Here is a 27,665-nt window from a genome sequence, read left to right as displayed (position 1 = left end):
TATACCCTGCCTGTTTCTTTTGGGCCTTCTTGGGGTTATCCTTCCTCCCAAATCACCCCCTCAAGCTGCAGTTTCATGTTATGAGTCACCTCACTACTCACTCCAAAGCTCTCATATGAAAGTGGGAGCAGGAGAGACAGGAAGGATCTGGGCTTGAGTCCTAATTCCCATAATAACCATGTGACTTTGGTTAAGTCACTTAAACTCACAGCTTCTCAGCTTCTTTACCCAGACAGTGAGGGCAAAGAGCAGGTTCTTCATACGGGTATTGTGCAGATGACACAAGGTCATGGCTGCAGGATAGGCCTGGCACTGACAGGGTGCTCAAGGGATGTTCAGGGGGTCAGCAAAACAGCCCCTACCAGGTGAGGGGCTTCTCCTACCCAGTCCGTTTATACTCAGTCAGACACCAAATTTATTTTTAGAAAAACAGAGCAAAGTTTATTGAAATTTCAAGCTACATTTGAAAAATCAAAATCCAAATCCTGGAACCACACATCAGGATAAGGTGTCAGAAAGTGTTAAGTGTTCACTCTCACGAAACCTGCTACAGACAAGCTTCCTGGGCACACCTCCCAGGCTCCATTGGATCAAAGCCATTCCCTTGTTCATCCCTCATCCACAGTAGGACACCATCCTTCTGTTCACTTGAAAGTTTTCCACAATAATTACAAAAAACAAAAACGAAAACAACAACAACAAAAAATGTTTTCAAATGACACTGTGAAGCTCAAACTGCTCTTCTCTCAACCCCATTCTATGTAGTCAGCACCAGTGAATGGTGGGTTTGGCATTCAAAAGAGGACTTCACATGTTTCAGTGGACAGCTGGGGAAAGGGTTGCAGCAGCAAGGCATCCGTGGCCGCATTCAGAGGCTGCCCCCCACCCCTGGCCTTTACTTTTGAGACTTACTTAACCTAAAGAACAGACTGGATCAACTTGATAAATGAACACAGTCAAAGACTTAGCCATAAGAGGTAAGGGACCAGTCAACACTCCCAAGGCTGGTTAGGCCCTTCAACATGTAGGTGATGTGTATATGTATACATCGCTACACTAAGATACAGATCTAGCCCTATGGGTATATATACGCATTTATGGCTATATAGAAAAACTATGCCAACACTAACCAAACAGAACTTTGTAAGCGGTCATCCCAAAGCTGTAATCCCACACTGGGCTGTGCACAAAGCCATGCATTATACCATATTAACCAACAGAAGGCTGACTTGGCTCAATCTCTCGATCTGTGTCCCCTGGCTTCACAAATCAGGGGAGAAGAGAGAGGTTGCCTCTGCTTAAAACACAAGTGGCTTCTTCATAGGAACAGTTGTTGTTGGATGAAGCTGTTGAAGATGTCCATGGAAATGAGAAACAGACCCCCTTAAACTTTCTGGAGCAAACTGGTGTCACACCTCAAACTACCCTTCTCCTTTGCCAGTTGCAGCTAAGTTACCCAGGCCCTGGGAACCCCCAGGGCGCAGTAGCATTAGAGGCTCACTGGCTTGGGGTTACTAGGCCCCATGCAACTCAGCCTCCAGAGACCTGCTCTTGTCAGGGGTTTGTCACTGGAGTGGACCCAGGTGGCCATGTCCTTAGGACATCTCTTGGCACCAGCTATGCTAGGTGTAAAGTTCTCCTCGTGAGATGACGCTTGGGGAGCCAAAAACAAACTGGAAAGAACTAGGTAAAACAACTTTAGTGGCTCTGCCCACCCCAAGGACAGAGCCCCTTACACCGCAGAGCCACCAGGGGCCTCGGGCACTTGTGGGGATTCGGGAGCTGGCTCTTCAGGGATCAGACGGGACTGGAACTTCTCCAGCTGCTCTGGGCTCGCCAGGGTCTTCAACAGGGTGTTCTCGCGCTCCAGCTGGGAGTTCTTCTCCACCAGCTCTCGGATCTGCTCCTTCAGGACCTCCACCTCCTCTCTCACAGCATACATCAGATGATTCTTCACCAGATCCTGCCGACAAGGGAATCATAACACAGCCGTTCCTTAACTTTTGTGGCCCCTCTGCGGCACCTTTGCTCTGCCATCAGTGTGCCTGTGCTGTCCTTAATGCCAGGTCCCTCCAGCCTTCCCTCAGTGGGCTGGTCTGGCAAGTCCAATTCCTTGTTTGCCCTTCTCTGAAGCACTGAAACCCTCATTCAGCAGAGCTACATGATTTGGCTCATGCTGGAGTTGGGAGTCCAACTTTGAACTAGATAGGCTCTCCCCTGCAAGTTTCTAATGACTTTCAAAGCTGGCTGCTTAGGGGCCTTTGAGGTGACACTTCTGCTGGTTATCAGTGGTTTGCTGTGTCCCCCTTTCCACATAAGCCCCTGCTGCTGCTGACCCAGATCTAGGGGAAGGGAAGAACTGCAGTGCATCCCATACTGTTGGTCTGTACAAATCTTAACCAAGAGAATAAAATTGGCTATTTTGGAGTCTCCTCCCTGCCATACGACCCAGCACATTGAACTGCAGCTGTTCTGCAGCCAGCCAGATAGCATGCAGGACACTGGCCTTGGGGAAAGGTACAGGACTGCCTCATCCTTTCTGAATCTGATGACTGCACTGGGGGCAGGGAAGGTGTCCTTAAGCTCCAGGGCACAATTAAGTGGCTCCCAACCGCTGAAGCCCTAACCTTCTGCAGCCATTGTGGCGGCTCCTTGGAGTATGACCTCTACCTGCTAAAAAGAGGGACAGGGGGTAGGGTGCTTTTCTTCCTATTTCCACCCAACTCCTGACCCCAGCCCAGGCTCTGCAGAGGCACTGCAGTGCCGTTGCATCCAATGAGCTCTGCCCCTTGCCAGTTGCACGATGCACGCAAATGCAAGAGTCTGAGCTTCCTGCCCAGCAACAGGCCCAGGAGAGAGTCAGAGCCTGCTGCAAAGACCTGATATGGAGGAGGGAAGAAGAAAGGAGGGAGCCCAACAAGGGAAGACTGGAAATGCCCTAAAAGGTGCCACTCTAATCAGACTCCACCTCCAATGGGGATAGGAGGCGGGCTGTTGGCTTCCTCAGGATTTTGGCTAACAGCTTTTGCACCCATTCTCTCACTCCTGCCCAGAGTTACATAAGCAGCAGCTAAGTCGGGGGATGAGAATGACGCAGTGATGCCACTCACCATGGCCTGTTCAATCTTGTTGTCTATGGCCACCACGCTGGCTCCGGAGGCACTGCCAAGACAAAAAGCAAAGCGACCCGTTATCCACTTGGTTCTACTCTGAGTACATGGCAGTTGTGGCCAAAGTCCTCCATCTGCCTCTGCTCTTCCTCTCTCTCTTTCTCGCCTCCCTGGCCCGGAGTTCCGGAGAGTATGTCCCCAGATCCTTCCCTGGGCCCTGCAGGAAGCTTCATGTCCTCATGGAGGCTGCCTCAGCGCCACTGCCGCCGCCCCGATTTCCAACCGATCGGAGCTGCGCGCGAGTCCTGGGGCGCACAGGCCACCGTGGCCTGCTCGAGCGATTTGCAAACAATGGGGGCGCGCGGCCCGGGGAGTTCCCCGCCGCCGGCCTAGAAGGTCCCGGGCAAACCTACCCGGCTCTGAAGCTAGCTAGGAATTCCTTCTCGGCTGGGAAGCTTCCGGCCTTCTCCCAAGCGGCGCACGGCGCACGGCCAGCCCCCTGCCCGGCCCTGCACGCCGCCCTCTGCCTCTGGCTGCCTCTGCGGCTGCAGCAGCTGGTTCTCACAGCGCAGCGGCCGCAGGGACGCTTCGACGACGGATCCCAGAGCGGCGGTGACCCCCGCCTTCCTGCGTCCCCTCCCCCCGCCCCTTCCCAGGATGCTGCACCGCAGGGAACGGGGACCGGCGGCGCACGGCTCGCTCGGAGATCCGGCTCGGAGCCCAGCCCCAGCCAGTGCCCAGGCTCGGTAGACGCGGGAGCTGGGGCCAGCGGTTACCTGTTATCCAGCTTAACGGAAACCACATCTCCTCCAAGCAGGGAAGAGAAGAAGGAGATGGAGAAATTGTGCAGCTGATAGACCGCCACCTCCATGGGAGTCTGATACATTTCAGTGTTCATGGCTCGGGCTGCCGGGGAGCTCTGGCCGAGCTTCGTGTCGGGCTGGGCGGCTGCTAGCGCGCTGCGTTGGGCTGGGCTCTGCGCTGAAGTCTGGCCCTGAGGCTAGGAGCGGGGCGAAAGCTGCAGAACGAACCCAAAGCCAGGCAGGCGCTCCGGCTGGAGTTGAAGGGAAGTGACTCGAGGGGTGTCACCTTGTGTGTCACAAACTCCACGGCCGCCAGTCCAACCCAGACTCGGAGATATTTTGGCTCCTGCTTCTTTATATAGGAGGAGCCGGCTGCGTCACATGGCGTCAGGGGCCATGCAAATGAGTACTGTTCCGGGCTTTGTGAACTAGTTAAACCACATCCCCTCCCTGAACCTTAGGCTGGGACTATAAACAGTTCAGCGCTTTCTTGTGCCAACTGGCATCTCCAAAGCGGGCTCTGGAGATTGATAAAAACCAAACTTGAGCTGATTTCTAGAGAGATAAAAAATACAAATGCCCTAACAAGAGGCAGAGGGCATTCAGTAGAGAAGAGCGCTGGTTTGAAAAGCTCTTCAGGTGGCAGCCGGCATGCTCCCATGGCTTTGCTTGCTCTCCTATGTCATACTCCCTGGACACCTGCCCTCACCATCACGGCCTCACCTTCTTCCCAGTGACTGCCCTTTCAGTCTCCCTTGCACACACACTTTGTCACCTGCACATTCACTCTCCAGTCAACCCAGCTGTCCCCTCACCAACCAGCTGGCCTGCCGATCTGCCCCAAACCCCAGCACTCATCCACTCGCCCCTTCCTCTGAATATTCAGGTGTGGGAGGGAGTACTTGCCTGTGGACTGGCACATGTCCACATCTGTGACATGCGTGTAATGCATGCACAGGTCCACACTAATCTACAGATGCATATCTATGGAGGAGAGGGTGTCCGGGAGCTGAGGTGAGTGGGGAGAGCAGCTAGGTGGGTGACAGAGGAGATGAGGAGGAGACAGGGTGTGGGAGTGAGCACTAGAGTGACCACAAGATGCCAGCCCTTTTCTCTTTGGTCTCCACATTCTACTCTTCAAAGAAAATGCATTCAACAGGCCGGGCGCAGTGGCTCATGCCTGTAATCCCAGTACTTTCAGAGGCCAAGGAGGGCAGATCACAAGGTCAGGAGATCGAGACCATCCTGGACAACATGGTGAAACCCCGTCTCTACTAAAATACAAAAAAATTAGCCAGGCGTGGTGGCATACGCCTGTAATCCCAGCTAATCAGGAGTCTGAGGCAGGAGAATGGCTTGAACCCGGGCAGTGGAGGATGCCATGAGTCGAGATTGTGCCACTGCCCTACAGCCTGGGTGACAGAGCAAGACTCCATCTCAGGAAAAAAAAAAAAAGAAGAAGAAAATGCATTCAACATTATCCAGGATACCATGTCTTAGTTTTTTAAAAAGCAAAACTGTGTTATTTTCTTTTAAATAGTGAATGGCAGTAACACTCCAAACCAAAGGTATAAATATATATAAACAATCCCAGGAAAACACCTGTGCCCAGCCAGGCACAGCATTAGAGGGTACTTAGGAAAAACAGATTCCAAACCATAAACAAAATGAGGTGATTTTTCCACAATGAGTTACACAGTTCCCATCAAAATATATTTTCTTTATATTCAGCCTCAAGCTGAGAAAAAAAAAAAAAGGTACCAGAGACTTGAGGTCCTTTTCTTCTGCTCCTTCCTAAAGTGAGGCCACCTGGTGGACAGAAGCAGAATTGCCACCAGAAGGAACAAGAGGGGCAGGAACAGGTGATGCAACCAGGAATAGTATTTACACCAACTCAGAACCAAAGGAGAACATCGGGTTCCACCACATATACAATAGTTCGGATGAAGTTAAGGCCAGTACCCATGAATCAGTGCTCCACAGGCTGTGGTCCAAAAAGAAAGATCCTAATGCAATCATGCTATTGGAAAATTACTGGGGCCTCTTATCAGCAAAGAAGGTAATTATGATTTGCTTTAGGATATTTCTCTTAACCAGGTGCCTGGCACCAACACCCTGGCCAAGGCCCCAGCCAAGCCCAGACTGAAGGCCTTGATTTCCTCCCGGCTTCCAGGGCAGTTATGCCACTGAACAGCCAACATTTTGGGCTATGGTGTGGTGCTCTATTGGTGGATTCCAGTGGTGATAATATGTGTACAAGAGCAATTATATTTGCAAAGTGCTGACCAATAGAACTATCTAAGAAACCTGCTGCCCTATCCCAAGATGGTGTTTTTCTTCATTTTGCTTTAGGTGGGAGACAATCCCGATCTCAAGACATTCTGTTAAAGACACAACCTCTGAACATGGCATTTGCACTAAAACGTGTAGTAGACAGAACAAAGTGTAGACTATACTTATGGGTCATCAAGAACATTTGCTGAAAAAAAAAGCCTCTCAAATCAGGAACTTAACTGGTATTGGAATTCCCTGATATATTAATATTAATTTGCCCTCTGTACCACATAGAGTTTTCTTGGTCCAGAAATTCTCTGAGCTGACCTTTCATTGGCTTGCTAATTTTTCCTCAACTATTGTTTTCCCCTACCCACAAGATTCCAAGGAAGATGATGAGAAGAAAAGGGGACAGAAAAATAAGCTGGGCTGGCAGGGGAAAACCACCACCAGGAAAACAGGGCACAGGACAGAAGTAAAACAGCTCCTTCAACAGGGACTCCCTCATGTGGAGACAGAGGCAGAGTAATCCAGGTGGTAGGGGAGGGAAGGGAAAAGGGGTTAAGGTTCCCGGCAACCCTGCATTTGTATTGTTCATTAATTTGTCTACAGCCATACCACCCTGAACACACCTGATCTCGTCTGAGTTGTTCATTAGTTTTATAAAAGCAAACTGAGTCTGAGACTCACTGACAATAATAGCTACTATTAACAGAGTATCTGCTATGGGCAGACACTGTGCTGGCTGCACCACCAACCCCAAGGTGTAGGCACTGTCACTCTCATTTTACAGATGAAGAAACCAAAGGTCCAAGAGGCTACTTTGCCCAAGGCGGCAAAGGTAATAAATTGCAGAGCTGGAACTGCAGCTCAGGGTCTTCCTGACCCAGAGACCACATTTCTTCCTGCTGCACTGACCAGTGGAGCAGGGAATAGGTTTGTTGAACGGGTAGAGGCTTGAATGAGTGAATTGAGGAAGTTGGTAGGGGGTTTGGAGGTGCCAGAGAGTGGTAAGGAGGAAGAGAGTGGTAAGGAGAGTGGTAAGGTGAGTGGTAAGGTGAGGGGCAGCAGCGCTACCGTTAGAGAGGTCCACAGACCGCCTTTGAGTTCTGCGAGCCTTGGCTTTTCTGACACTTGAGGCAGGGGAGAGCAGCAATGGGTAACTGAAACAATTTCCAACTGTCCAAATGAGATTTATGAGAGGACCATGCTCATCCACATCATTCCAAAAGGTAGCCAAGCAATCCTCAAAGAAAACTCTCTGTTTGGGAAATAGGAAACGTGAATCTAACAGGGCAGCTTCCAGAATGGAATGTGTAGGTCTAGGGTGTACAATATTCCAAATCAAGTATGGAGTCTTGGCAGAACAATCACGATCCAGTCAAACTTTGAGCTCCTGGAGCCCCACTCACTGGCACCCTTAACTAACTCCTTTTTCCACCCTATTCCAGCTGTGCTCAGGTTTTAGGAGAATGAAGTCAACAAGAAAATAAGTTCATATCAGAGGTTTAGTTAGTTTGTTTAAATAAAAAAAAAGACGTGTAAAGCAGGTTCCAGGTTCAGCCCATACTCAGCCAAGCTCTCATCCTCTCTACACCTCTGGTTCTGTTGAGTGAGATGTGATCACCCTGAGACCTTATGATCCTCCATTAGGAAAGAATGAATGGATCCCAGGGTCCACTGGCACCCTAAGGAAAGAATATGGACTTAAATGTCCCTGTAGAAAGATTTTCCAATAACAAGGGCAGGGGAGATGAGGGTGGGTAGGAAGGATGGGAGTCAGGGAAGGAGGAGGAACCCAAAAATTTTTCTGCTTAACCCTCAGCACACCAATAAATTCTTCCGCCCAGAGTAGCTGTGCCAAAACTTGCAGTGAGTGGAAGTTTGTACTGTACCTATCCATGATCTGATCTAATATTTCTGAGTGATGTGCTGATCCTTGAGACCCTCAGGGTCCTTGTGTCCTATGAAGTGGGCCCCAAACAGGAAACAGTGGTCTAGGCATTCAACGGCCCAGCTACCCCAACATTGGTAAATGTTGCCAAATTCTCTTTCTAACGTCCCATAACTCACAATGTAGGCTGGACCCAGAGCCAACACAGCAACAGTGCCTCACTGAAGAGCCAGGCCCTTTGCTGGCTCTGAGTTCTAGTCTTAAAGGGACATAGCAATGAAACAGACATGGTTGACCCTACCTTTCTCAGGGGTGACCTTCTGAGACGGAGGGCGGCATAACGAGGACAAGGCCAATTCCCTCCATTTCAGGAGGCCTTGGAAGCCAGCATATTCCCTTTGAGCTGAAAAAAGCGCCCGGCATTTCCCACTTATCTGTTCCCCTTCAAAAGCCAGACTGGGCTCTTTAGGCAGGACAAGAGCCCTTCCTACGCCAGGTTCCCATGGAACAGCAGAACAGAAACTGGGCAAAGTCTGGGCGGCAGAACCCTGGGCAGGATCTCAGAGCCCTGCCGGCGGTTGGACAGCAGATTCAGGGTGGGTGCGGTAGGTTGGGGGTGGCAAGGAGGGGGAACATATCACTTCCCTTTTTGTCACACTTGAAGCACTGTGTACCACACAGCCAGAAGGAAACTATTTATAGGCAAGTCTTCCTTATTTTCTACAGGGAATGTTCCACCCAAAGATTCGGCAGTGTTGCCAGCAAAACACAGGGTCCTGTGTCAGAAGAAGCGGAAAAAGACATGATGTGAGAGGTGCGGGAGAAGCCACAAAACAAACACTGGGTTAGGAGCTGGAAAAGGAAATACAAAAAGGATATTGAGCGATAGAGCGTTAACACAGTGTTAATGGGATGGCTGAAAAACATCCCTCCCCACTTACTCCTCCACTGTGGGCCCCTTTCCGTCTGAAGCTCTGTCTAGTTTTAATTACTTACTTGTCCCTTTTTCTGAAGAGGCTGGGGGAATAAGGAGGCTGAAATGCCATGGTTTAATTTGTCCTTGCTTCTCGCTTATCTTCTCTCCTCCCTTCTGGTTCCACTCCAGTGTGGGAGACTATAGACAGGAAGGCCACTGCCACTTACATAGTTACTTTGGCTTCATGGAAAATCCCCAAAGTCCAGAAGGAGGGAAGCAAGAAGGAAAGACGGAGAAAGAGAAAGTGCCTTGTTCTCTGTGGATCATGTGAACTGCCCTGTATGACCAGGGCCCAGAGCCCTGAATTTGGGGGGGGCAGGAAAATGGGGAGGAGGATGCAGATGCAGATGCAGATGCAGAAGGTGATGACGAGTGGGAGGGAGCCCAAGGAGAATCTTGGTGGAGAGATGGACACTGTCTTGGAAAAGCAGCTCTAGCAACTGATTTGGGGCAAACTCTGGCACCGAATGATGGCAGGAGCAATGAATTGCGCCTTTCAGCTTCCTCCTAGCCAGGGTCCCATGTGAGCATCACAAACAATCTCTGAGTGACTCTAGGGATGACAGGAGCAACCAAACCCTGTTTTAATAAGGCATTCTACCCCTCCTGCCTTCACTCAGAGGAGTAAAAAACTGTTCTCGTCAAATCACCCTCAACACCCTAACTTTGGTGGCTCACCATGGTGAGGGGGAGGTTTGCCCTGCCGTGTCAGCAGGACTGGAAGTATTGGCGACTTATACAGGAATGCAGTTTAGCTCAGTGGATCTTAAATTTCATGAACCTTGTGTCAATATTTATGCCTGTCTCCCTTCTCCTTATGCCTTGCAGCTGGGAAAATTTACCTTCATAATTTTTCCAGGCCCTCCTCTTATTTTCCACCCTGCCCATTGTCCATCTACAAGTAAGAAATAGATATTCCTGAAAAAGGCGGTTGGTAAAACTAACTTTGATAAATTGAGTCACTGACCTCCTTTCCCCTGCCCACACTAGTTGCCGTTATCATTTAATTCAATTCAAATAAGTTCAATTCAAAGTTGAGTGAATGTTTATTCAAAGCACAAGACACATTTCAGGGAAATTTTAAAAAGTAAACTGGGCCGGGCACAGTGGCTCACGCCTGTAATCCCAGCACCACATGAGTCTGAAGTGGGTAGAGCATGAGGTCAGGAGTTCAAGACTAGATGGTGAAACCCCATCTCTACTAAAAATACAAAAAAATTAGCCGGGCATGGTGGCGGGTGCCTGTAATCCCACCTACTCCGGAGGCTGAGGCAGGAGAATTACTTGAACCTGGGAGGCGGAGGTTGCAGTAAGCCGAGATTGCGCCACTGCACTCTAACCTGGGTGACACAAGACTTCGTCTCAAAAAAAAAAAAAAAAAAAGTAAACTGACAGTACAAGTCTAAAATTTTGCTTCCTTCCAGAATATTCTGGGTCTGTGGTCAATTCAGAAGTCTCTCTACTGGTTAGACCTTAGTGAAATGTTTGCTTCAGGAAAAAGCCTTGGGCTTGGGGGTGCTTGGGTTGGGGGGTGACCTGGGGTTGGGGGGGTGACCCATGAAATGATGCCACTACCATCCGGGGCATTCTTTCATGGGCAGAATGGGCGTGCTTTTCTTCTCCCCATCCTGCCCCTCAGCTTGTGCCCACCTAGATAGGATAATGCAGCAGCCACGAAACTTGGGGTTTCTGTGGGATCTACCACTCCTTTAACATTGTGGCTGACAGTGCCAGGAAAGGTCCCTCACCCTGATTCCCTTCCCTAACCCAGGGCTTTGTGAAGCAAAGGAACAAGGCACAGGTATTTGCTTTCTGAGTTGTCGGTCCCTTTCTTCCAAGAAGGGGGTCTTTGTTTAGCGTGGGGCTCACCTCTCCCTGCCAACTTCTTGATGTTCATCCTTTGGCCAGTTCCTCTCAGCCTTACACTTGTCCCACCTCTTTCAGAGGCAGGTGCTAAGGTTCCTTGCTCTCTCCCACAGACCAGCAAGCATCTTCAGGTAGACAAACAGGCTCCCTTGTCACAGCCCACCCTCTGGAAATCCTAGTGTCCTGCAGCCTTCGCAGGGGCTGGGAAAGAAAGTAGCAAGACTATGGCCACTCTCCACATTTGCGTGTCTGCACCAGCCCTCCACCAGCCTGTCCAGGCCGGCGGGACACTGGCAGGGCCTCTCCGCATCCACTTTGCTCTGCGGAACAGTTCCAAGAGCCGAAATTCCAAGCCATTTTCTCTGGCAGTTGCCAGGGTTACTTTGAGTGGCATGTGAAGGACTTGCAGGCTATTGGCAATGCTTGGAAGACAGCAACCAGGAGGATCTTGCTGGGGATTGGGGTGCAGCAGACAAGGGGCCTGTGAAGAGGTCATGAGCACCTGCCTCCATTGTGGGCCCCGCTATAGAATAGGTGACCTTTGAAGTGGCACAGGTTTTCTAGGGAACAAAAGGATGGTTAATAATGCTGGCCTCTTTAGTTCCTTGGCTGTGATGGGTAAGCATTGTGAGTCTCCTAGGGCCCTCGCTTACCGCACAGCAGAGCTATTCACCATGAGCTCATTTGAGGTAGCTCCTTGATTGTCTGTTGTGGGTCTCTATCACATGTGAAGAGGGGCTATGCAGATTGCAAAGGGCCTCTGGCTCTTCAGCCACCACCACCCCCGCCTCCCGCCTTCCAGGATGGAAAGAAGGCAGCCTAGCTGGGGCGGGGGCAGTGGCAGGAGGCGGTAGGGGACACAATATTCCCAGAACAGAAAGAAAGGGAGAAACAGGGCCAGCTTGTCCCTGGAGAGGGCCCCCCCAACCATGGGAACAGCACCAGATATCTCAAAGGAGTGTTGGGAGGGCTTAAGGAAGGCCTCCTGGTCTGGTTTGAGAATCACTGATAAGGAATACACACACCTTCTCAGGAAGAAAGAGTAGAGTAGCATGGAAGCACACACGTTTGTGCAAACACCCTCTCCAGCCTTTCACACGGTCTAATAATTCACACATAGCCAGGCAGAGAGGGGCACCTGCCCCCCTTCTCCGATGTTGTCACCTTCCCCGTGACCCCAAAGGGGTAGTAAGGCCACAAGACACAGCAAGATAGCAGGGCAGGACACTGTAGACCATGCCACAATGTCAACAGTCATGGCCTCTGCGCTCTCTGACATCCAGCGCTAGCTGTGTGCTGTGCAAGGGTGACAGGTGACAGGGTCTTAGGGGAAGCTTGAAGTGGTATTCAGGTGGACACAGGGGGAACCAGCTTGAAGCCTCACACTGCATATCAGGAACAGGAAGTCCTGGCACTGCCAGAAGCCCAGTTTTCAAAGATGTCAATCATGCATTATAATGGGCTCTTTTAAATGAAGGAGAAATAAAAACAAGTACCGTTTGTGTACAATCAATCATATGGACGCCTAAGAAATGATTCCCACAGGTTCCTCTTGAGGACAGTTCTAACTAGAGCCAGTCCTGGCATAGATGCCCTCTGTGACCTGAGAAGTGTGATCTGAAAGGCGGTGAGGAAAAAAAAAATCCCTCTCAGTCAGAGCTGTTTCCAGACCTGCCACTGTGGTTCTTACAAATGCCACCATCAGAATCATGCCTTTGGTTTCCAATGATCTCTCCTGGAGTTCTTCATTTATACTCTGAGGAATCAGAAAAGTTTCTTTTCCAATGCAAAAAGCCCTGGGAAGGTGCCACATTCAGCCACTATCAGTTCAAATACTTCAGTATGAACTTAATTACAGTATTACTTTCAACAGAGTAATCAGTGGCCAATCAGCGTCAGCAGGCAAGTGGACACATAGCAGGCAAACCTCGATGGTGGGCTGTAGAGGGCCTGAGGGAGGTTGTGGAAAATGCAGGCATCCTGGGTTGCAGTCCTAGTAAGTCTAGTGGAATAGGTGTGGGGCGGGAGAAGGGTTTTTCTCAGGTGTTTTGGATGCAGCTCTTTTGACACCAGTCCATGGAACTGCTTTTAGGAACAGCTGGCCTAAAGCTAAGAGCCAAGAAAGGGTCTATCTGAAAAGCCCCTATGGTGCCAGGGCACTGAGACCCACTTTGTGTGACACATTCGGACGAGGCTTAGCATATTCCAGGCCTGCTGTCTAATCTGCCCTCTCTTTCTCTCTCACTCCTGAAAGTTTGACCAGAACGTGAGAGCTAATATCTTATTTTTTTGTGAGCCTCCCTCTGTTGCCAGGCTGGAGTGCAGTGGTGTGATCTCGGCTTACTGCAACCTCTGCCTCCCAGGTTCAAGCGAGTCTCCTGCCTCAGCCCCTCAGAGTAGCTGGGACTACAGGCCCATGCCACCATGCCTGGCTAATTTTTGTATTTTTAGTAGAGACGGAGTTTCACCATGTTGGCCAGGATGGTCTCAATCTCTTGACCTCATGATCCCCCCGCCTCAGCCTTCCAAAGTCCTGGGATTACAGGGGTGAGCCACCATGCCCAGCCGAGAGCTGCTATTAGAGGGATGATCCTGAACCTGCTCTGATTTACATCCATATGTTTGGCAATTTTTGCCTCTCCGTTTAGAGGAACAGATGCCTTTCAAGACACTTCACAGCTGTCAGTGGAACCTCTCAGCCTACTAGGTCAGGGACACAGGCAGCGGGTATAGGCATCGCTGTGGGAAAGAGAGAACCCAGGGTAGAGAAGGGGAAGGGGCTGATTTTTCTCTAACAGCAGTTTGGTCTATAAACCGGCCTAACCTCCCTTCTACAGGAACCAGCTCTTCTCCAGCCCCGTGGCTGTCACTGCCCGGTCAAACCTGGGTCAATTCCCAGGTAAGCTGAAGGGGTGTGACTCATTCCCCCCTCAAGAACCTGCTGGAGCTGACTACAAAGACTTGCCAGGATCTCTGCAAACATGCCCGTCCCCACCCTGATCCAAGCCTGGAACTCACCTCTGCCTACCATCCTCACCCCATCCCATCACTGTGAGCCCCTCCCTGGCAACAAGTCTATCTCCCCTGCTCACTGACTCCCCTCTCCAAGGGGGAGCAGGAGGGGAATTTACTGTTCTCTGTGGTACGCATCCGGCCTATCTTTTGGTCTTATTTTATTTTTATATTTAATTTACACTGTTTGCTAGGTTTGGGGCTTAAATAAACAAAAGCTATGCTTTTCTCCAAGGCCTAGACTTCCTGGTTGCCTGCCAGCAACAGAGTGACCCTTTTAACCTCTTCCCTTGGTCCTTGAGACAGTCAGTGTTGGGGGTGGAGTTGAAAGAGAAAGATATTTAGGGTCGAAAACCTGGAAATTCTTAGTGTCAAACTAAAATACCATCCTCAGCCCTTGCCAACAATATGAATGTTAAGCACTGAAGCCACTTTACCAAGGACAGGCTTCTTTTAAAGCCCACAGCAAGATTGTAAAAATAAAGCACAAAAATGGAAAATTCAAAGTATTGGCATTGATTTCTCTTTTGTTTTCTTTTCTTTTCTTTCTTTTCCTTCCTTCCTTCCTTCTTTCTTTTCTTTTCTTTCTTTTCCTTCCTTCCTTCCTTCTTTCTTTTCTTTTCTTTTCTTTTCTTTTATTTCTTTTTGAAAAATCTACTTTACAGACGTCTTTGTACCACCAAGCAAACACAGAAGTGCCCAGGTCTCTGTGGGTAGGGCCTTTGCGGCACGAGCAACCTTAAAGACCTATAGACACCAGAGCACGGTGGGCTTGACCAAGAAGGCTTCTTGCCAAAGTTCATACACCTTAAAAAATAAGAGGAACACTAGCCCCTATGTTCTACGGATAGAGCTCTAACAGCAAACTAATGAATCCTGGTCAACAGTTCTGACATCCTGTTATTTGCTAAAACTAATAATACCATGGAGTTTGTTGACAGAGTTGCAGAAGAGCTAAAGTAAATATGGAAACCGAGGAACAGCCAAGTATAGACAGTTGCTAGCTCAGCAGTTGAGAAGACGAGAGTTTCACAGATACTCCTTGGACATCTTGGGGCACCGGGGACTGAGCACGATTGGGAGATAACCCAGAAGTCATCTGTTAGGTCACTGGGTGATTTCTCTCCAACAATACGCTGCTGCAATGATGGGTTTGGCCTACGGAGCTGGTGCTGAGCCTTCAGACAGACAGTAATGAGATGAAAAATTGAGAGGGACTCCCCTGATGCATTTGTGAAGGGAGGTATGCCCTGAGAAACATCATTCTAGCTCTCACTCTAAACGAATTCGGTCAAGTGGCAAGAAAATATGTCAGAAGGCCAGAGTTCTTTTTCCACCTTGGCCACTAACCAGCTGGGGACTTCATAGAAGACCTCTAAACTCTCTATGCTGCTAGATTCGCACCTCTCAAATGGGAGTGCTGCCACACAAGGTGTGTATGTTTTATGGCTATCCTAATGTCTGGAAACATAAATATATATCATTTTATTTTATTTTTTTTACAGATTAAAGATGTCTTTGATGACTTTATAAATATTTACCTACGGATCTTATGGACACCCTGTATGTAGCATAGCTGAGCTCTTCTTTTGGAGAGTGAAAAAAAGAGCTATGTGAGTGTGATAAACTTTATGATGAGTAAAAGCTCTGGTTCCCAAACACTGCTGGCAAAATGGCTCCCCAAGTGAGCAGCGCTTTTAGCCCTGTTTCAAATTCATCTTTCTAACCTTCTGTCCAGTTTCAATGTTTGTGCTCATGGTTTCACATATACTGCTATGAGGAGGGGGTAGTTTGAGAAGTTGTTTAAATTATTCTCCTGAAGGTCCTAGCAATGTTTCCCTGTATGTAGAACTTCTTCTTTTTTTTTTTTTTTTTTCAGACTGGAGTGCAGTGGCACCATCTCGGCTCACTGCAACCTCTGCCTCCCGAGTTCAAGCAGTTCTCCTGCCTCAGCCTCCCAAGTAGCTGGGATTACAGGTGCCCGTCACCACACCCAGCTCATTTTTGCATTTTTTAAATAGAGATGGGGTTTCACCATCTTGGCCAGGCTGGTCTCAAATTCCTGATCTTGTGATCCACCTGCCTCGGCCTCCCAAAGTGCTGGGATTACAGGTCTGAGCCACTGCGCCTTGTCTTTCTTTTTTTTTTTTTTTTTGAGACGGAGACTTAGCGTGATCTTGGCTCACTGCAACCTCCACCTCCTGGGTTCAAGCAGTTCTCTGCCTCAGCCTCTCTAGTAGCTGGGATTACAGGCGCTCGCCACCACACCCGGCTAACTTTTTTATTTTTAGTAGAGACAAGCTTTCACCATCTTGGCCAGGCTGGTCTTGAACTTTTGACCTCATGATTCATCCACTTCTACCTCCCAAAGTGCTGGGATTACAGGCGTGAGCCACCGCACCCAGCCAACCTGTATGTAGAACTTCTAACTTGCACAACGTTTTGACCCCAAGAACCACTCTGATGGTACAAACAATCAGTAATCAGTAAGACCTCTATTGTTTCCAGAAGGACTGAAGGCACAGTCAGATAGGACCATGACTGAAAATGGGCCAGGCAAGGTCTCGGTGAGCACCGATTAGCTTTCTAGACTAGAATACAAACCTCGTTAAGGGCAGGGCTTATTTACTACTGTACACCCAAGGCTTGGACTGGTGCCTGGCACACAGTACAATGAAGTAAATACATTCTTAGTAAGTAAAAAAAAAAGGTTGTCTGTGTGTTAGGACTTTGCTAATGGCCTCATGGAGAACTATAGGCGCATTAATTAATTAGTCTCTGTTAACATTTTAATTTGGGGACAATCATTTTCTGAGAGAAACTGCAGTTACAAACACAAAAGACCTGTGAAAATCAAACACACTTGGGAAACCCAAATATAGTTTAATTGAGTAAGTGGCCACTAATGACCTGGAAGCACGGCACAACCACTTAAGTAAAAGGGATAATTCATCCATGCGTGTGCTCCTGGTTCTCCACTAATGCTAGGACTTTGGTCAGTTTCCATCTTTAGCTAAAGGGGCTGGGTCAGTTGGGAATAGGTCACCCACAGTGAGCAGCAGAGGGTGATAAAGCCCAGGAGCAGGGTGGCCAAGTCTCAGCTGGCACCAATATCAAAGGGGGATTTAAGGCTAGCAGGCCTGATGCTCTGAGTGACTGACAGCCATATAGCTGGAATGATGGGAGTAGGGGGAGGACAAAAACTATCCGGACTAAATATACCCTGATACTCACTAAGATAAAGGAAATTCTCACCATTAGTGTCACCCTTGGGTTTGAAGTCTTGAGGTGCCCTGTTAAAATGGAAAGTTTAGTTTTTCTCAGGGAAGGGATGTGATGACTTGGCTCAGCTTGGTCAGAATATTTGGGGGGCTTCTGGGAGAAGTAACCCAGGCTGGCTAAGTATAGACTGGTGGGGTGCTGCCTAGGGTGGGGCATCACATTGGGCCCTGGTTATCTGGTAGCCTTGGGATTTCAGGGGATAGGCAAATATGCCCAAATATTAAAGACTCGCTGGCAAGAAACCAAACTGCCTCTGAGTGAGCAGCTTTAAGAGTAGTAGGGTTTAGGCTGGGTGCGGTAGCTCACACGTGTAATCCCAGCACTTTGGGAGGCTGAGGCAGGCAGATCACCTGAGGTTGGGAGTTCGAGACCAGCCTGACTGACATGGAGAAACCCTGTCTCTACTAAAAATACAAAATTAGTCAGGCGTGGTGTCACATGCCTGTAATCCCCGCTACTCGGGAGGCTGAGGCAGGAGAATTGCTTGAACCCGGGAGGCAGAGGTTGCGGTAAGTGGAGATCCCACCATTGCACTCCAGCCTGGGCAACGAGTGAAACTCTGTCTCAAAAAAGTAAAAATAAAAATAAATTTAAAAATAAAATAGTGTTTAGGGCAAAGGAGATTGTTTTCTCCTTCTGTTCTTGGTAAATGAAAGCAAACTGTTATGAACATGCCGTGAGGAGCAGCAGGGCTGCCTTGGGCATATTGGGGATGTTAATCTTCAGTGCTCCCTGTCTGGGAGACCCCGTTTGCTTGCTCATCAAAACATCCTCCCTGGGCGCATCCTCCTCCAGCTCTACTGCCTCATTTATACTGTGGCATAGCTGAGAAATTAACCCCCAGAAGAGTCTGTGGCTGTTGGGGGTTGATGGATTCTCCTTCCCTGGGGTAATTTCTTTTTACCAAGAGCCTGCTGCGAACCCAAAGGAATGAGTCTAGTGGGAGAAATTCCAGGCAGAAGGGCAGGATGCTGGAGGAGCTTTCTTTGACCATTTTCTGCCACTTTCTGCTGGCAGTGGCCTTCTCTGACTGTGCCCCAGGCAGCCCTGGCAGCTGACACAATACTGACGCTAGAGCTGGCGAGGGAAGCCCTTGCCCCTCAGCACCACTCCTTCTTGCCCTTGTAAAACTCTGGAAAAACCTCAGCCCTGGGGCTCCCTCTAGTTTGACCAGGTGATAGCCAACTGCCTGACACCAGGCAGAGCTGGGCCGATAGAGGGAGGCAGGGGAGTGGGGCTGGGCATCACCCCTCCATCCCCGGGGCCCTGTTGTGAGGTGTTGACAGCTGGGAGAGGACCTGAAACCAGTTAGCCTGGGGCTTCCAGCCAGCAGTGTATTTTCATCTTGTTTTGACTGGGACCGTCCTCCCCTGTGTAAACACATCCATGTCAGGGGGAAGAAAATGTAGAACAGCTTAAAATAAGTGGGTGGAATGCCTCCCACTCATGACTCACCAGTGCAGGGAATGCCCTGCAGGTGGGCCTTGCTTTAAGCAAACCTGACATTATGAAAATTTTAACTTAACAAGAGGGCAGGGATGGACAGCTGTTAGGACTTGACCTACCTCTGGGAGATCTCAAAGCCTCATTAGGTCCAAATAATATCAGCAGCTCCCATGTACCGATTACTTAGGGGGCGCTGTGCTAAAGACATTAGATACATTAACCTTTTGAATCTTGTCAACACCGTTAGGAGTTGGGTATTATCATTAGACTCGTTTTGTGGATGAGGAAACAGAGGCTCAGAGAGGTTAAATAACTTGCCTGGGATTACACAGCAAGCAAGTGGCAGAGGTCGGGTGAGACTCCCTGGTGTGTGATTTTTAAAGCGCTGGGCTGTTTCTAGCTGGAGTTGTGCTTCGTTCTGAGGAGGGTTCCAGGCCCAGCTGCACTCCAGGCAGCAACTGGAACCTGCACTAGCGTTCCTTCCCACTGAACTTCCTTCATCACAGCTGCAGAAGAATTCGAAAAGGGTCCTTATCAAGGTCAGGGTGGGGAAGCCCTTGGGTTGGAGCTGTTTCTTTCAATTGACTGAAGGATTCCCAAGGCAATTAATTACCCGAAAGAGTGAGCACCCTTGGAATGCCAGGATGGGATGGATCATCTGCATTTCAATTCAGGGACTGGCAGATTGTTTATGGGCAGCTGCTTGACCATTCTCACGCAGGCCACTCAGTAACTGCAAATAAGTACAAACTACCAGACGCCAGGCTGAGGAGGGGACAAAAGACAAGTATAATCCAGTATAAGCAAAAACCAAATGTAAACACATATTTTGAAACAAGAATGTCACCAATCACGGTCTGTGCAGGGCTGGCCCCCAGGGTAAACGGTGAAGTAGGAGTCTGTCTTCAGAATCTTCCTGCTTCCTTTTTGGGTACCTTCCTCCTGCCTGTTCCTTTATGCCACCTGTGCCCTCCTGCTGCCTGGAGTTTCATGGGCTCCACAGCTGTGGGGGCGGGGGGCAGCAGGGGACCTGCCTTCCTTAGCAATGCCCTCTTTAAGAGAGACTCCCAGTGTCCTTCATGAAAATCAAACGTAAATGGCCTTCAGGCCAGTCCTAAAGGACAAATCGAAGGAATCTGTTTGTGTAAATTGTAGGTAATGGCTTAACAGGTTTTTCTCAGTCAGATCACAGGGGCTTTAATCCAAAGATTTCAGTCAATGCTATAATTTTAGTCATACGTGGGGGTTGGTGGGGAAAGAACAAGCTGGAGAGATGCAGCAGTGGGGGAAAGATTGTTTATCAGTGATGTTCAGATCTTGCCAAGTTGGCCACATTCGACTGAGACTCTAGGTAAGGCTGGCTGTATGAATGCACAGGGATGAACACTACGCTCTTATGCTTATACTGTACTCTTTCTAGAGCACGGTGGAAAGAGCACTGGAATAGTAGTCACGAAACCTGGGTTCTGGCCTGAGTTTGCCCCTGACTACCAGAACAGAACTACCTTAGAAAGTTCTAGAACCATTTTGGGCCTATTTCCCTTAACTGTAAAGTGAGAGGTTTGAGGCTGCAAAATTATATTTATTTGGATGCTTATTTGATGAATGATAGCTCCACTTAGACTGGGAGCTATATCCCAAGTTGCCTACAACAGTATCTGGCATATAGTATGTGCTCAATAAATGGATTATGTTGAGTGAGTGAATGAATGAATGAATGGCGAAAGTTACTTCCAAGGGCTGCTCAGTTCTGATAGTCTCAGCCTTCATCTCCTCAGATGCAGCTATTTGCCACCATACTTCCTGAGTCAAGAGGCCTTGGCCAAGAGCTGGGTGAGGCCTTCACGCCCTTGCCCTCAGGACCAGGTCATGTCTACCCCCATGGGGTACAGGGGCAACCTGCGCTGGAGATAAACAGATCTGAGACAAAGGCAGCAAGCAAGAGCTTCCAAGAGGTGTGGGAGGCTTGCAGGATGCTAGATGGGGCGGGGGGGGAGGAAGAGGGCCATAGGAAGTGCAGGGTAGGTCAGGAGGAGGAGCCAGGGGAGTAACTTTTACATTTTCTGTAAAACGGGAAACCTAGATAACAGAGACCTGATGGGTGTCTGGGCTGAGGTAGGGAAAAGTGCCGAGTCGCATGGTGACTCAAGGTCAGGAGCTGGAATGGGGCCCAGAGCTCTCAAGCTTCTGCTCATCCCCTTGGGACTAGACCTTGGCTCTAGGCCAGCTCCCTGAATAGTTCCCCCAACCCCCAACCCTGCCCCTCCAGGATTCCAGCTTCTTGGGCCAATCTGCTTCCTTGTCCAGCCACTGCCTCCACTGCCCTCCCTCCCTTCCCTCTGCCAAGGCTACATGGAAGTCCTCCCCCAACCTCCCTCCAAGGACTCAGCACTGGGGCCCAGTGCAGTCATCCATTAGAGCTCTCCAAGGCCAGGCCAACTTCTGGACAGACTAGCCCCCCTTCCCAGTGTTGCCCACATTCACACTCTGACACAACTCCTCCCCTCCTTATGCAAAAGGAAGGAGGCTTTGCCAGCGCTGCCTGCCTCCACTCTGAACACACCCCCTGCCCTACTCCAGCCTACTCCATCACCCAGGCCCTCTTCTAGGGACACTCCCAGACATTATTCTCAGATGCTGACCTGTTCTCCCTTGCCCTCCCTACTCTTTCCTTCAGCAGCACTCTTTCACATTATAACAGGGGCTGCAGTTCCAATCCAAAAGAGTAAATCTTCAGGGGTGAAATTTCAAGTATTAGTGAGTTGGGAGAGAGAGAGATTTATAGGGCAGAATTCCTTCCCAGTATTCTTGACATAACGCTATGGAGATGGTTACCTACTCTGGATACTCGTTAGGCCTGTTCTGGACTCTGCTGCCCTGGGAGCTGGAAGGCTAAAGTTCTGGTCCCATCTCTGCCATTAAAATAGTCTGTGTAGGCTGAGTGCGGTGGCTAACACCTGTAATCTCAGCACTTTGGGAGGCCGAGGCAGGAGTATTGCTTGAGGCCAGGAGTTCCGGACCAGCCTGGGCAACATGACGAAACCCTGTCTGTACAAAATAATTTTTAAAAATTACTCAGGCATGGTGGTGCACACCTGCAGTCCCATCACCTTCTTGGCTGAGGTGGGAGGCTCACTTGAGCCCAGGAAGTGGAGGCTGCAGTGAGCTGTGATTGCACCACTGCACTCCAGCCTGGGTGACAGAGCCAGACCCTGTCTCCAAAAAAAAACCCAAAAATTCTCCATGTAACCTTGAGGAAATCACTTCATCTCTCTGTGTCTGAATTTCATCTGTCAAGTGGGGGTAATTACCCTTGCCCTACCCACCTTGGCAGGGCGGTTATGAAAATTAGAGACAATGTGTGCATGCACAAGTGCACAGGTATGCATAACACAGAGAGAGCGAGAGTATGCACACGTTCTACTTGGCAAGACCCTGGACAAATATCAGGGATTCTTATTCCCCCTCCCACCTCCACTGCAATGTGCTTGAAGTACTCATTCAGGTTACTTGGTAGGGCTCTCTTCACAAAAAATGCCAGTCTACTTTAGGCCTGCCCCTCTCTCCTCTCCCAATTTCTGTCCCTCCCCCAAGGCTTGGCCCTTGGCCACATTTGGTCTCCTGCACACCTCCACCCTGCTTAAAGAACATCTCCCGCCCCACCCTCATCTCCCTCACCACCCATCCTGTCCCCTCAAGCCTTTCTCCACCAGCCGAGGGCTTCTGGCCGTGCTCTCTCCTTCTCTTGCTGCTGTGCCGAATGACCCCACTTTCCCAGCCGTGACCTCAGGCCCTCTCCATCAAAGCTTTAAAGCGGAAGGGACTGTAGGGGGTAATGACTGAACTTGACAATTTGCTACAGAGACTGAGCACAATGCGGAACACTCAGCATGTGCTCCAAAAACACAGCATTGTTTGGTTACTTGCGTTGGGGAAGATGTTTGGGGTGGAGTCTGCTTTGGGGCCCCTGAAATCTTGCCAGATAGACAACTGCCTGCCCCGTCTCTAGGTTCAGCAAGCACGGCCCATCGACTCTTCCCACCCATTTTCCCCTTTACCTCTCAACCCGGAGAATGGGCTAGGCTGTTTCATCTCTAGGACCTGCACGCTAGAATATGATTTCAGTCCTCCCTGGCCTAGTGCCACTGAGTTTCTCTGATCTCCCCACCTTTCCCTCAGGGATGAGAAGCTAAGGAGCAGTCTGGGGCACCCTCTAAATTTCCCAGCACAAACAATCAGCTCCCTCTGCAGGGCCACACCCAAGAGTCTTCTCACGAAGAAACCAGGGCTTCCTTTCCCAGAATTGAGGGTTTCTGGGCTTTGACATAGGAGCTGGAAAATGGGGCCCACCATAATACAGTGTGGATCTAACAGCTCTGCTCCTATACATGGTGATGATATTCTCCTTGGTTGGAACGTCTCTTGCTCTGAAAAATACTGGAAAGAGTATCTCCCAAATTGTAGGGGCAAAGTCCTTTCTTTCATCCAAATACTCCCTCCAGGCTGCATTTCAACCCTCCTGTCCGCAAAGAAGGAAATCAGAAACAAAAGGTGACCTTGCTAAACCTTGCCAGGGAACTGGTGACAGGGAGGCAACGCATGGCCTCATTTTTTGGCCCCTGCCACCTGTCTGTCTCCCTCCCTCTGCCGGCTGCTGGGGCCCCATGTTGGCAGGCAGGTTGGGAGGAGGTGGGACTCTCTGGAAAGGCCATCTGGGGAAACTGGTCCTGTAATGGAGGTGAAAATGGTGGTCTTGGGGTACCAAGGCACAAGCAGGTGAACATGTGATAAGACTCTGAAGCAAGTGAGGAAAGAAGGAAGTGGGAGGTTGGCAAGAAAGATCACAAATTGTCACATTTTTTACCAGTAATGGTAAGAATAATAACAACAGCAATAGCTACTACTTACTGAGAGTTTATTATGTACCAGGCACAGTGCCAAGCACTTTTCACGCATTATTTCATCTATTGTTCACAACAACTCTACGTAAAAAAAAAAAAAAATACAGATGACAGATGAGGAAGCAGAACCTCACAGAGGTTGTAACCAGCCCAAGGTCACACAGCTAGAGCTGGGATTTGAGGATCCAGTTGACTCTAGAACCCACACTCCTCCTCCTTACCCAACCCTCACTGTCCCTGCCCCAAGCACGGGCCCTGTCGCTGAAGGGCTCACAGGGCACCATCCACCAGTTTGGCCTCCCAAGGCCCTTGGAGGCTCAGTTACTTGAAATGGGGTGTGTGTGTGTGTGTGTGTGTGTGTGTGTGTGTGTGTGTACCCCATTTTTTCTCCCAAAGAGGCCAACATTGTAATGAGGGATTTGTTTAAGAGCATCCAACGGATGGGGCAGGGGTCTCACAAGAGTACTGGGCTCCAAATCAAGAGAGAGATCAACTTTGCTTCTGGCCCTGCCATGAAATTGTCATGTGACCCCCGGCAGGTTGAATCCCTTTTCAGGGCCTTGGTTTCCACACCTGCTCAGATGCTATCCTTGGTCCTGGGCAGGGATAAGTGACGTATAAAATTCAAGAGTATCAAATACAGTGATGGGCCCTTGACTTCACTGTTCGCAGTGGAAGAAGGCCTGGCAATTTGAAAGCGTTTCAGCTCTCCACCTTCCACTTGGGGATCATGAGTCTGCTGTAGCATTCGCCACCACCCTCAGCATCTGATTCCAGGACCAAGTAAGACCTCCATGCCAGGCGATGGCTCCTTAACAGCATGTCCTCCAACCAAGCCCTCTGTCACCGAACGTGCATTAATGTCCTTTCCAATCACCCCTCTGAGATGACCCTGCCTTGCTTTTTCCTTCCCCTTCTCCTTCTCCTCAGCACCCGCCTCCCCAGCTGACCTCTGCTCTCAGAACAGAGAGCAGAGTGTGGTTCTTCTTTGCTCCTGGCATAAGTAGCTGACCCAAACCAGCTGGCTACTTCCCTGAATGCAGAATTCTCCCCTTTGGCTTACTTGGTATCTTCTGGCTTATTTTTGTTGTGTTTGGTTTTTTTTTCACATTCAGAGAGATGAAAGGAACTCTATCAACTAGTTCAATTTCCTCCTTTTTTGGGGTGAGAAAACTGAAATTTGGGTAGAGCCAATGACTTGCCCAAGGTCACACAGACAGGTAGGGACAGAGCCAAAACTCCATCCAGGCCCATCTAATTCCAGAGCCTCTGCTCTTTTACTCTGCTCCCTTGCCCTTTAGGCCTTAGCTCGACAGCCACCATCACCATCCCCTTCTCCAAATGTACCTCTTTTCCATAATACACCACTGAGCACTGATTCTATTCTCCAATTGTTTGCCATGTGTATATCCAGTTTTTCCAACAACAAAGCAGCCTGACTGGCAAGGGGATAACTCATTCCTCTCACTTGAATGAGGTACAGAGGAGGGAAATAACCTGCCTAAGGTCACACAGCTCATTAGTGATAGAATTGGGAACAGGATCTTGGTCTCCAAGCCTCCACCTGGGGCCACTCCCACTATACCACAATGCATCACACCTCTCTTTCTCTCCCCGTTTTCCCCTTCTGTGTTGTACTGGAATTTTACAATCTTGTCCCTTCCTTTCTTATGTTCTTCTCCTCATTCCTAATGTCTGCATTTTTCATAACAAGCCTGCTGGATTTTAGAACTGGAAGGGACCTCTACCTATCACTTAAGAGATGAGAAAACTGAGACCAGGACAGGGAAAACAGAGTGCCCAAAATCACACAGCTAATTACTGGCGTGCCTGGGATGCAAGGCCAAGTCACCAGCTCCTGGTCCAGAGCTCTTCCAACCATTCTCTTTCTGTCTGAGCTCTATTTGTATGGTCATTCTTGATTGAAAAGCCCCCTTCAAGGCATGACCAGGTCCAGCAAGATCTGAGAGTGCTTGGGCCCAGGATCACACAATGTCCCTGGGGAAAAATAGAAGGAGCTGAGAGGCCCAGAACCACCAACATCCTCCCACATCCCACCCCGGGAAGTCCAACTTGGCCTTGCCGAGGGCGGAGACTATCAAGTATGTGTTGAGATGAAATCATAGCCTTCCAATTCTCAGTTCATGGCCTAGACAGTGGCGTCAAAGCCCAAATGGGCTGCAAAACGAGGTCAGTTAACTGTCATCTCAATGGAAAAATCTTGTAAAATCAATAACACTTATAACGTCAACAGACCCAGAGACCTTTTCTTTGTTTGTTTTTTCCTCCTGGGCCAGTCTTTCTCGCCCACCCTGCTGTGAAGGCACAGACAACACAGAAATCCAGCAAGGGAAGCTGCAAAGGCCAGACCACCGGCCCCTGGACCAATGGGGGACAAGGGGCATGCTGAGGTATAAATGACTTGTGAAGATCCTAGCCAAGTCCCTCGTTCCCCCAGGCAATGCTATTCAGATTCAAGGCCCTCCCTGGCAACTGACTCCTGGTTGAAAATAACCAGGAGCTGCTCAAAACTCCAGTAGAGTTTCTGGTAGCTCACCCCTGCCCCAGCTTTGCCACACAGGGATTTTGCTAAGTAAGAGAACAACCAGAAAGCCAATTAGACACCACCATGGGGCCTTCCTGCACTGGGAAGTGTCTGAGGCTCTCAGACTGGAGTGGATGTTGGCCCTTTTCCCAGACATTCTCCCCACTACACACCATGGGTGTATCCTACCTTCCCTCCATGCACACAGAAGGTGGCTGCCTCCATGCTGTTTTTTTCAAACAGGCTTCTTCCTGCTCCCAAACTGGTCCTACTGAAGAGCTTGAACTTTCTACCATTAAGTGCAGTCCTTCATATGAGAGTATTGTGAGTTGATTGTAGCCTGGATTCATTTGACAAAAATTTATTGAGCCCCTACTTTGTGTCAGACACTGGTGGCTTCTCTCAACTGTGTTTTGTGCTATCCAAGACCACTGCACCCCATGAGCTTCCATTGAGCAAACAGGGCCAGATCAATGGCAGATCAGGGCCAGGCAGAGAAAGCTCAGTGAAGAGATATGAATTCAGGTCCTGGGAGTAAGTATGGTCCCTGCACACTGGGATATGGATGCATGGGTGCCTGGGGTGGCAAGTTGGGAGATACCCTTTCCATATAAACACCTAAGACCAGGGACAAGCATTACACCCCAGAGAAGTTGGCTGGCTGCAAGAGGCAGAAGTGAGGACAATTCCAGGGTTTTCCATAGCTAAGAAAAAACTGTGTCCTCTGGCCTCAGTCCTAGCAGCAGGGATCATTGCCTATTGGCCTCTCAAGGAAGTCAAGGGACAGGCATTTTGGGAGAAGCAGCCCCCTCTTTTCTGATTTGTGCCCTGGGCACCTGAGTTTGGTTCCGTTGCTGGTCAAGATGCGTCTAAGGCATTTAAAGGCAGTTAGGTAGCTCTTCAGAGGAAAGTTATCCTGGTTAAACACCCCACCCCTACCTCCTGAATGCATGAACAAGATTTTGCAGCTCATCTTCTCCTAGGCAAGGTCTTGGCCCTGTGCCTGCTCCCCCAACCCTGCCCTCTGGGTGATCTTGCTCAAGGACGCCAAGGGAGTTGATGGCACAGGCTGGGAGCATAGCCCAGGTTTCCTGGATCCTGGCCTGGCACTCTTGCCACCAGACCCTGCTGCCGCTCCCTCTCCTCTCTTGCCCTTTGTGCCCAGTCTGCACCCTCTGGAGGCACATGCCCCACACCCCACTAGTTTTCGTGTGTGAGATGTTTCTATTCAACACCAGTTGGCAGTTTAGCCATATGGGGCATAGGGAGTCTGGCCTTCTGCTGCCCATGGGACCAGGCCTGGGTGAAGGGACGGGGAGAGCAGACTACTCTCCTGGTCTGAGACCAGCAGAACTAGATCCCTAAGGCAATAATTTTTAGCAGGGGCTCTAAGTGTGGCCCATGAGCTTGGCTTCCCAGAGCTAGGGCCAGGTCACTGTGGGGCCCCCCACCCCCAGCCTTGTTGCCATGACACATGGTTCTACAAGTGCTGAGCGGCATTGTCGGAGCCGGATGCAAACGGCACGCAGCAGGGGCTAGCTGTGAGCCAGTTGGCC

At 49.6% G+C, this 27,665-nt stretch overlaps 1 protein-coding gene across 5 annotated transcripts in view; it reads right to left on the bottom strand.

Annotated features, from left to right (window-relative positions):
* Positions 1–414: 414 nt before the first annotated feature.
* TSC22D3 (TSC22 domain family member 3) overlaps positions 415–27,665 on the bottom strand; it is a 68,156-nt gene continuing 40,905 nt past the window's right edge. For 2 of the 5 annotated variants that reach the window (XM_012451685.2, XM_012451687.3), the window contains 2 exons: positions 3,111–3,162; positions 415–1,963 (listed from right to left, as the gene is read on the bottom strand). In XM_012451685.2, the coding sequence (XP_012307108.1) occupies positions 1,733–1,963; positions 3,111–3,162 (283 nt within the window). In that variant the 3' untranslated portion in view covers positions 415–1,732. Of the gene's footprint in view, positions 1,964–3,110; positions 3,163–3,523; positions 3,707–3,886; positions 4,254–9,077; positions 9,151–27,665 lie in introns of those variants that run through there. The other 3 variants (XM_012451689.2, XM_012451688.2, XM_012451690.2) reach the window with 3 other exon arrangements.

This window comes from Aotus nancymaae, unplaced genomic scaffold, assembly GCF_030222135.1.
Source record: "Aotus nancymaae isolate 86718 unplaced genomic scaffold, 86718_ANA_hifiasm-v0.15.2.pri h1tg000004l, whole genome shotgun sequence".
Lineage (NCBI taxonomy): Eukaryota > Metazoa > Chordata > Mammalia > Primates > Aotidae > Aotus > Aotus nancymaae.
Note: the sequence above shows the minus strand (reverse complement) of the source record. Positions and strands in the feature narration are given on the sequence as shown.